Here is a 10,000-nt window from a genome sequence, read left to right on the forward strand (position 1 = left end):
TTTGATTGCAAAGATACTATTTAAACTGAGCTGGATGTTGACATCACTGAATTCAATGATGAACTGTCTTTAACTGAAAAATTTGTGTTTACTATTGTCATTTTGCATTATTGACACTATTTTCCTAATTAATGCTGTTCAGTTGCTTTGACACAATCTGTATTGTTAAAAGCGCTATATAAATAAAGGTGACTTGACTTGACTTGACTTGAGTGCCATTAAACAGCTTGAAAGATCAAAGACAATTTTTTTATATAACTCCGACTGGATTCGTCTGAAAGAAGAAAGTCATATACACCTAGGATGCTCCGAGGGTAAGTAAAACACAAGCTAATTTTCACTTTTGGGTGAACTAACCCTTTAACGATGTCTTATTTAGTATGAGATCCTCTTAAGGGGACGTAATGGGAAAAAATATGAGATTGAAAGAAAAAGTTATATTTTAATGCATTGCATTTGCTACCAATAGTGTTGCGTTCACTCAAGAAACTTGCAATAAACATGAGATGAAAGGAAAAAACTATACACTCAATAAATAAATAAAATAATAATTTTGTAAATAAAGGTTATTTGAGTATGTTTTGTTTTTGTCTTTCGACTTAAAAATTTCACATTTAATTAAAAGTGTCACATGTCATTCCATTTCTTTGCAATTATTTGTGAAATTTACTAGCAGTCTCTGAGTGAAAATAGTTTCCATTTTTTTTCAGTGTTTTTCAATGCTTTTTGCAAGAGAGCTCACAAGCTTCTCAGCGAAATGCAAGTTTTACAAGAAACGTAAAGTTTCGTGAGGCAAACGCAGAAGCACTGAAATAAAATTTTCCAGTCCCTTCTCATGTTTTTTTCTTCACCATGTCCCCTCAGGTGCTCCATAGTAATGCTTTCCCCTCAGTACTCTTTTCACTATGATGATTTCACTGTGAAACGGAGAATGTTCAACCTAGCATCCACGTAAAACCATGTAAAAAATGAACAGTGTGTTAAAACCATAGCATAAGTCATGTGAAGTGGCCTTTATACACTAATGGCCTGCAAAATAAAACCAGGAACATTTTGATTTCTATATTATCCAGTTTGTTCTTTTGGGATAGCAAATTTCTTTGAATCTTACAATGTGAGTTCACAGAAGAGATGATATGATCCATTAAGAGACCCTCCAGCTCGTCCGCTGCGATAAGAGCTTCTAATGAGAGCCTGTAGAAATCCGAATGACAAAACAAGCCATTTCATTGTCTGATAAGAATGCTTGATTACACTTGTCTGGAGCTGCCGTCTGCGAGCGCATGTGTGTGACTATCTGTGCTGCAGAATCATGTTGCTGGTCAGCGGAGAGGCGAAGCTTCCCATACTCCTGCATTCCTGCACAACCCATCTTTTGTCATGCAGCAACAGTTATTTGGAAGGTGACACCCTTCCCCCCCTCTTTCTCCTTAAGTCCATGCCAGTCATCTTTCAATAGAGAGGGAGGAATGGAGGAGGAGTGAGAGTGAATGAGCCAGTGGAGGTAAGGGAATTTAGTAAATCAGGTGTAGCAGAGGCTCAAAGAAGGGATGAAGGTGTTTCCATCATGGCAAAGTCAGCGGCGGTGGGGTAACTTTAAAAGCAATTACAATATACTTTAGAGCGTAAAGAGAGATTTGGAGAACGACAGAGCAAAAGAGAGAGGTTGAGAGGTGGCTTTGATCTGAATGTGAGAAGTAAACCTGCCGTGGCACGCTTGCAGAGATGTGGAGGGAAAGAGGGAGGAGTTTTTTTTTTCTTTTTTCCCTCTCAGACACACATGAACCAACACAGGTAGAGCAGTTCAAAGTTTGCCACTAGCGATTAATATCAGCCCAAAATCTCATGCATGCCGGGCGCTGTAACTTCATTCAGCTGTCAGACCGTCGTCAAAGCGTGCTCAAGCTGCCAGACAGAAGAAGAGAAAGTGAGAGAGAGAGAGAAGGAGAGCTGGCCTTGGCGCTGTGCAGAGGTGAAGATAAGTGTGTTCTTTCTCCCCCTTTCAGCTCACTGAATGCAGGCTTTGTGCATGTGGCTCCTTTTTCTTACTCTGTTTTTCTCCCTGGTGATAGGAGTCTGTCTTCTATTGTGGCGTGAGGTATTGTCCCACTTTTTCTTCTTTCTCTCCACTGTGTAAAAGCTGCTGTGTTTTTGTGATGTAGAGATACTTGGGCTTTACAGCACTTTACAGCAGTACTGTAAAGCGGTGTGTGTGTATGTGTGTTTGCTGTCTAATGGGTGTGTGTTTGCTGAGGTGAGGTTCTTTGTGTGTCTGAGGGGGTTGGGTTACTTTAGGCCAGGGACAGTATTATTAGATAAATCTTACAAATAATATATATGTATACTACCAGTCAAATGTTTTAATAATTGCAATTTTTTGTTTTGTTTTTGAAAGTCCCCTGTGCTCACTAAGGCTGCATTTATTTGATCAAAAATACAATAATATTGCTAAATATTATTGCAATGATTATGTGACACTGAAGACTGGAGTAATGGCTGCTAAAAATTCAGAATATCTAAAGGTGATCTGAAATGCCCCCTCATCTGTTGTTTTGTAGTTTAGATACTTTTTAAAATATAAAGGAGATTTTTGTGGAAAGACCTGTTTACTGATGAACCCTTCAGAGTTGATCAATGTTCCTTTCAGGCACTTCTGATGTGGCTTCTATGCAGGTGGAAAAATGAATGAATGGGCTAAATGAATGGACATCTCTAACTGGAGTCATTGATTTTCAGTATGAAACCGAAGCTGGGAGGAATATGCAGTGCTGATTAGTTTGCGAGACAAGGGCCACATCCTTGAAAAGTACAGAAATTTCAAGTTCATAGTGGCTCCAAATGATAATGAGTTTTCAAACATACTGAAGCCCAGAGGTTGAACATTATTTTTTTGGCTTGTTTTCTTGAGACCATGAAAAATATAAGTCATAACAAAAACATAAGATATCTTGACCAGACAAAGTCCTTGAGTAATATAAAGAAAAATAACAGTAATTCATGACTTCTAGATAACTTACTAGTAATAGACAAAACCTGAAACAGTACACTAAATATTTGCAATGTTTCAATATACACTGTATACGATATAACAGTAGTTTTAAACACACTACTGTTTAAAAGTTAGTAAAACTTTTTTTTTTTTTTTTATAGGATGCATTAAATTGATGTAGGCTATAAAGTGACAGTAAAGGCATTTATTAAATTACAAATGATTATTGTTTCAAATAAATGCTGTTCTTTTGAATGTTCTATTCATCAAAAAATCCTGAAAAAAATTTAATAAAAATATCGGTTTCCATAAAATATTAATTAATCATATCATAAAATGCGCAGTAAAACCTGTTTTCAACATTGATACTAATAAGAAATGTTTCTTGAGCAGCAAATCAGCATTTTAGAATGATTTCACCCTACCTTAAAAATGAGTCCGTTGTTTTTGATCTATATCATTATCGTCTCAAGTTAAATTTCACAGTCACCATACTCTCACAACCCTGATAACCTAATTTCACAAGGAAATTCATATTTTATAACTAATCATATTAGTCATTGTAACTAACCTTTGTTTATAAATATCTAACTTCACTCTACCGGTGACTGCCATTCATCAGATGTTGCGGAGTACATGTTGATATTTCATAATTTGTATGTTAAAGTCCTCACATTATGAACTAGATTCCACCTATTTTAATGCTGTAGTTCAACTGGTTAAGCATGGCGCTACTAATGCCAAGGTCATGGGTTTGTAGACAGATCCGCTGATTATATATAATAAGAATGATCATCTGCAGTAGTTGCTCACTTGAAGTTTAGGTTGCCAAAGATGAAAATGGAACCAATTCAAAAGCTTTGTGACATGGTGTGTTGGAAGAAGCCATCACAATATGGGTACACTGTGGGCATCAACAACATGGTCAGCAACAATCGGTAGACTGTGGTGCTTAAATGATGCTCAACTGGTACTAAGAGGCCCAAAGTGTGCCAAGAAAACATCCCCACACCATTACACCACCAGCAGCCTGAACCGTAGAGATGGATCCATGCTTTCATGTTGTTTACACCCAATTCTGACCTAACCATCTGAATGTCGCTGCAGAAATTCAGACCTGGCAACCTTTTTCCAATCTGCTATTGTCCAATTTTGGTGAGCTGTGTGAAATGCACCCCTTATTTTTCTGTTTTTGTGTCTTCTGCTGCTGTAGCCCATCTGCTTCAAGGTTCGAAGGCATCTCTGGCATCAACAAGGCTTTTTCACCCACAGAACTGCAACTCACTGGATATTTTCTCTTTTTCAGACTATTCTCTGTAAACCCTAGAGATGGTTATGCATGGAAATCCACAGTTTCTGAAATACTCAGACCGGCTCGCCTGGCACCGGCAACAATGCCATGTTCAAAGTCACTTAAATCAACTCTCTTCCCCATTCTGATGCTCAGTTTGAACTTGATTGTCTTGACCATGTCTACATGCCTAAATACATTGAGTTGCATCTATCTGTCTGTCCGTCCATCCGTCCACCTAAGTTTCTGTCAGGAATTTAAGAATCATCTCCACAGGATTGATACGTTTGGGAAGCTCTGTTCTGCACCATGTGACTTGGTGATGCACAACCACAGCACAAGTCTTTTTAAAGTACTGGTTGTCTCACGGATGGCAGCACTCTCTTTCTCATTATCATCTATCACTCTGTCTGTATCTGTATCTCTCTCTCACGCTCACACACATAGACGTATGATTGAGGCTTTGTGGTTTTTTTGACTATAAGACACTAAGAGATAGAAGCTGATTTGGTTTCCTGGCTTGGAAGAGAGAAAGATTAGCCGGATTTCAGGCCTCAAAGGGACAACTGCAGCATGCGAGGAGATATTAAGTGGAAAGAGAGGGATTGAGCAAGGGAGGGAGAGAGCAGTGTTTTTGAAGATTAACCCTCTAATGCACTGAGTATCAGTCTGGGGGGACGGACTCGCACACTGGAGTCTTTATGAGTGATATTCCACGATCCCTTGCTGCAAAGCCACTGGAGAGAAGTTCTTAATGGCTGTCAGTTCTCCTCTGGTGGCTTAAAGATGGAAAGAGACATTTCAAACCTGGGTCTGTGCGGTTCAGTCTTCAAACCTTTTAAAGTTCACATATGCCTAGAGATTTTCTGTTAGTTCGGGGCGCTAATGATCAGACACTATGCTTGTCTCTGTTTTATGGTGTTGTATTAACAACAGTATCCAACAAATCTGTACTCAGAGAGAAGAGGCAATACAACTAATTTTACAAATACAAATAATCGATCCAGCAAATATTCACTTGTCTGCTGCCAGCTGCCTTCAACAGACCCTCATAAATGACAGATTGATTATATACTGAGCTCATTGTAATGCATTTTGGAGCTGTCAAATCAAATGAGATGCAAAAAAAAAAAAAATGTCAACATTAAAACATACAACATTAAAAACTAAAGTGATTTGTTTTAAGAAATGAATTTAGGCATCACATTGTCATGTACAGTATGAAACATTTTTATTAATTTTGATTGATTTACTAACAATTTAACAGTACTAAAATATTAATAATAATTATTTTACTATTAGTATTTTCTACGATTAACTTTAAGTCACTGTTAGAAGACCGCAAAGGTGATCTAAAATCTGATATTGATACCTGTAATCTTATATCAGCCAATAACTGATATGGTACAAATATATTGGGAAACCCTATGAACAAGGTATTTTCGAAGGCAGTGTTTTGCTGCCTGATTAAAATGTGAGAACAGCTTCCTAGTTAGACCTTGGAAATTCAGAACTGCCCGTGAAACACTGTGTGTGCAGACAGTGCTGAAATGATTGTGATTTAATCAAAAAGATCTTGTCCCTGATTATATTCACGATTACAATGTCCCTCATTTAAAAGGGTAACGCCGATGTAATTCCAGGTCTTGTCCACGGAGACTCCATTAAATTTTAATGGCATTATCATACTGTGAATGACAGCAGCAGTGGAGCTCTGGTCCCACCTGTGCTGTCCACCAATAGAACATGACAAAGACAGAGCTGAATAGATGAAATATTTATCTACATTATGTAGCAGATTACATACAGTTGTTACAAGAACAATCCCACTGTAACATAGGGTTACTCTAAGTGCTTTGCTTAAGGGCACAATGGTGACAGTGCACAACCTCGATTGCGAGTGTGATATTGCTTTTATACAACATCAATGTACATAAAGGTAATACTGAGTAATTTATTAATTACTATACTTACTATTGCCAACAAGAATAATTCAAAATGAAGCCATAAAACACAGTACTGATGTTTTGTTACTGAAAGAATCAGTATTTTGAATGAATCTGTTGACTGAATGATTTAGTGAGTCGCTCTGTCACTTGTTTCGCTCTTAAAAGATCAGCTTTTTGAACAATACATTTTAACTGAATGGTTCAGCGGCCGCTGACTCATTTTTGAACGAATCATATGAATGATTCAATGACTCCCTTATAAAGACAATGGCTGTATCTGAAATCTCATACTTGTGAGCATAGGTACTTCTTTTGAATAAGTAATTACTTTCTACGTTCTATACAGTGTGAATGTGTGTAGTAAGAATGTAATCTGGATATACATTGGTCATGTGACCTACAGTGTCAGTTGCGTTGCTTCACTGCCATTCATAAAACCTCTCTCGTGGCCTCATGGTTTAGTAGTGTCCATTGAATGCGCACTTCAAAATTGTGCTGATAGTTTTTGCCTACTGTTTTATGAATACCATGAATTCAGACATACTACTCTTTTCACATGCTTTTTCATCTATTGTATGGTAAGGAAGTATCCAATTTCGGATGCAGCCAGTCTTTTCTTTAGTTCCTGAATGAATCAGTGTTTTTGAACAAATTGGTTGAGTTAGTGATTCAAATGACTCGTTGATAAAGATGGTCACTTGTCGCCACCTACTGGCATAATATTGTGACCTGCTGAATAAGTCAGTTAAAGAGTCGCTCTTGGAACACTGCTCAGTCCAATCAGATTCAAGGATCGAAGTTTAAAGAAAATTATTCATTGGATTTTATACATCTATCTCTTCCCTTTAAACAAAAAAAATACACACTTGCGATCCTACCCTGCTCTGTAACCACTACAAAACACCATTTTACATGTTTTCGCATTTTCTACAAAGTAAGCATCTAAATGTAAGTACAGAGGTATGGAAGCTGTTACAGGACTAATGATGTGTCCTTTTACACATTCATTGAACTTCTATAGGTTGATAAGTGTAATGTTCAGATAAGAGGGCGTATGGACAGTTTGTTCACCCTGATCAATACTGGAGTGCACTAAAAGGGGCTCTCTGGTTTAATGTGTACTGCAGATGAGATGAGTATGTAAGCTATAAAAGCCAGCGGGGGCTGAATGTTATGTATTGTATTTCACCTCCCTCCACTATACAACCCCAGTAATTCCTGTTTTACTAGGACACCTGTCCTTGTAGAGCAGGCTTGCAAGTCTCGTTGCTTGTTCAACTAAAGATCCTTATGAAAGCTGCCAGCTAGCCCACATTGACCCAGCTCTCTGCTTCTCTCTTGCTTTGTTTCCTTTTTTACTTTCACTATCACTCTTTCCCTGTCTTTTAATGGATTTGGATGGAGGCCTTTCACCCCATAAAAGACCTGTGTCATAAAGATCCTCTGCAAAGTGACCTATTAAAAAGCATCTTAAACCGAAGCCATAAACTGCATGCATTTCCTGTTTGGAAAGATGAACCGGGCAGTACAGATTTGGCTGAGGTGGCGTTTTAGTGTTCAGTCTGAGCAAGAATAGGCAGGTTTTGTAATATAAGACACAAAAGTGAGAGTTAAAACCCAATGTGACCTCAGCTCTAAAGCATTTGTGCCATTCTACTCCCATAAGCATTAGAGATGTGCCCTGAGATTATATGTTGTGTCATCTGTGGTTTCTCCTTACTCTCTCTATTTAGAGAATATTAACAAGCAGTAGATGAGAGATATGAACAGAGAGATTTATGTGCCGCTGATCAGACCGCCAGCTTTGGAAAAGGCAAGTTTCAGCTTACCTGTGCCAATGCAAACAGAGGAGACTTTCCCCCTCTGGGTCCTCAAAACAGATGCCACATCTATGATATTTCTGCAAACAAGTCTGGATATTTTTTACGTTTTTAAAGTTTTAAAGTTGGTCTCTGTATTTTTTAAAGGAATAATTATCCAGTAATCATGATGGACTGGAAATATCATCAAAATTCATGGGAGGAGTCAAATGAACATTACTGGTTTTTGTGTTGAGGATGGCCTTGAGTGTTCAAGAGAGCCACACATAAGAGACGACTAACAAACAAACAAACAAAGGCTGGTGTCAGCAGAGTCAGGTGATGAAGGACATCATTTATCAAACAGTTACAGTGGTAACCACACAGGTCAGCTCAACACAATTCAGAGACAAACAAAACACACACATACAAACAAACAAACAAACACACTGACTACAGTCACCACTAACATTAAAATGGGTTTTATGCAGTACAGTCACTGATGCACTCACTGATTAATGTGTTCATTCTGTCAGGTCATTTCAATCTTGTATGCCTTTCTTTTTGGCTTTTGTATTGTTTAATTCTGTGGTAGAAATTAAGATCTTGAAATATGGATGACTTGTCTGGCTAAGATTTTAAGGCTAGCATTTTATGAAGCATAAAACTATTTTTTTAAAGGAATAATTATCCAGTAATCATGATGGACTGGAAATATCATCAAAATTCATGGGAGGAGTCAAATGAACATTACTGGTTTTTGTGTTGAATCTCACACAATTTTTTGAGTAATACATTTTTTAAAGATTTACAATGGGCATATTTAATATACATTATATTAAAAAAATTACATTATACATTATGAGCATATATAATATAATACACTCTTAAAAATAAAGGTACAAATCAATGGTTCCATGAAGAACCTTCAACATCCATGGAACTCTTCCATTCCACAAAAGGTTCTTTGGGGAACCAAAAATGTTTTTTTCTATAATATGGCATTGCTGTGAAATCGTCCTTTTGAAAACTTTATTTTTAAGGGTGTACAGTCCAGTGCAATCCCTTTGATTTACTTTATGTATTATTTCCAGTTTTAGAACCAACTGGGTGTAATGAGGGTGAGAGGGGTAATTAACTGTGTTCTGATGACTCCTGTGCTGGCAGCAGTTGAAAGACGTTCTCTAACTGCAAGGGGGCACATAGTGGGAACCTGGCTGTTTGAATTTACGACCAGCTGACCTTTACTGTTGGACGTCCACCACCAGGAGGCCTGTGAAGTCTGAAATCACAGGAGAGGAGGAGAAGGGAGTCCGGTGAGAGAAAAATATTTAACTGTAATTAGGTGTGTGGTCAGGTAGATGTGTCCAATGACATCATGAAGAGGGAAACAGCCAAAGGTTTTGGATTTCGGATGAATTGGATTTTGTATCAGAGTTTAGTCTATATGTGATTTTTGTCTGGGCATTTTCGGATTGGAATCACCTTTTCTTAGCCCGGTGTTTCTTTGTAAATAGTAGTTATTGAGAAATACAGATGTCCGATGTAATAAAAAGAAATATAAAGTAAGTTTATAAGGCTGGTAATTGTAAATGGATGAGCTCGATTCAATGTGCTGTAAAATAGATGATTAATGCCCACCTGTGGGTGCGTGTTGTATATTAACATGCTAATGCACCACATCAACAGCCGCTAGGCTAATTAACTATACAAATAGTGTATTCTGATTTTTGTCATGAATACATGTCATTATTGAGCTTTGGTGTCTTTTATTAAATTGCTGTTGCAGCTTGAGGCCATGTGTACATTCTTCAAATGTGATCTTGGTGATGATGTCAGTTACATATATGTTTTTGGAAAAAAGAATTTCAGACATTTCAAAAACATAAAAAAAAGACATCTAATGACAATGTTTATTAAAGATGTCAAGTGAATCGAAAGGTTTCATTGATCTTAAAGGTTCTTCATGGAA

At 37.5% G+C, this 10,000-nt stretch overlaps 1 protein-coding gene across 5 annotated transcripts in view; it reads left to right on the forward strand.

Annotated features, from left to right (window-relative positions):
* LOC107670633 (glycosyltransferase-like protein LARGE2) overlaps window positions 1-10,000 on the forward strand; it is a 134,315-nt gene that overhangs the window by 101,706 nt on the left and 22,609 nt on the right. The window contains exon 1 of one of the 5 annotated variants that reach the window (XM_016463298.1): window positions 1,720-1,972. The exons of the other annotated variants lie outside the window; for them this stretch is intronic. Within the exon in view, the coding sequence (XP_016318784.1) occupies window positions 1,850-1,972 (123 nt within the window). The 5' untranslated portion in view covers window positions 1,720-1,849. Of the gene's footprint in view, window positions 1-1,719; window positions 1,973-10,000 lie in introns of those variants that run through there. 5 annotated transcript variants of the gene reach the window in all.

Source organism: Sinocyclocheilus anshuiensis, unplaced genomic scaffold, assembly GCF_001515605.1.
Source record: "Sinocyclocheilus anshuiensis isolate Anshui unplaced genomic scaffold, SAMN03320099.WGS_v1.1 scaffold140, whole genome shotgun sequence".
In the NCBI taxonomy this organism is placed as follows: Eukaryota; Metazoa; Chordata; class Actinopteri; order Cypriniformes; family Cyprinidae; genus Sinocyclocheilus; species Sinocyclocheilus anshuiensis.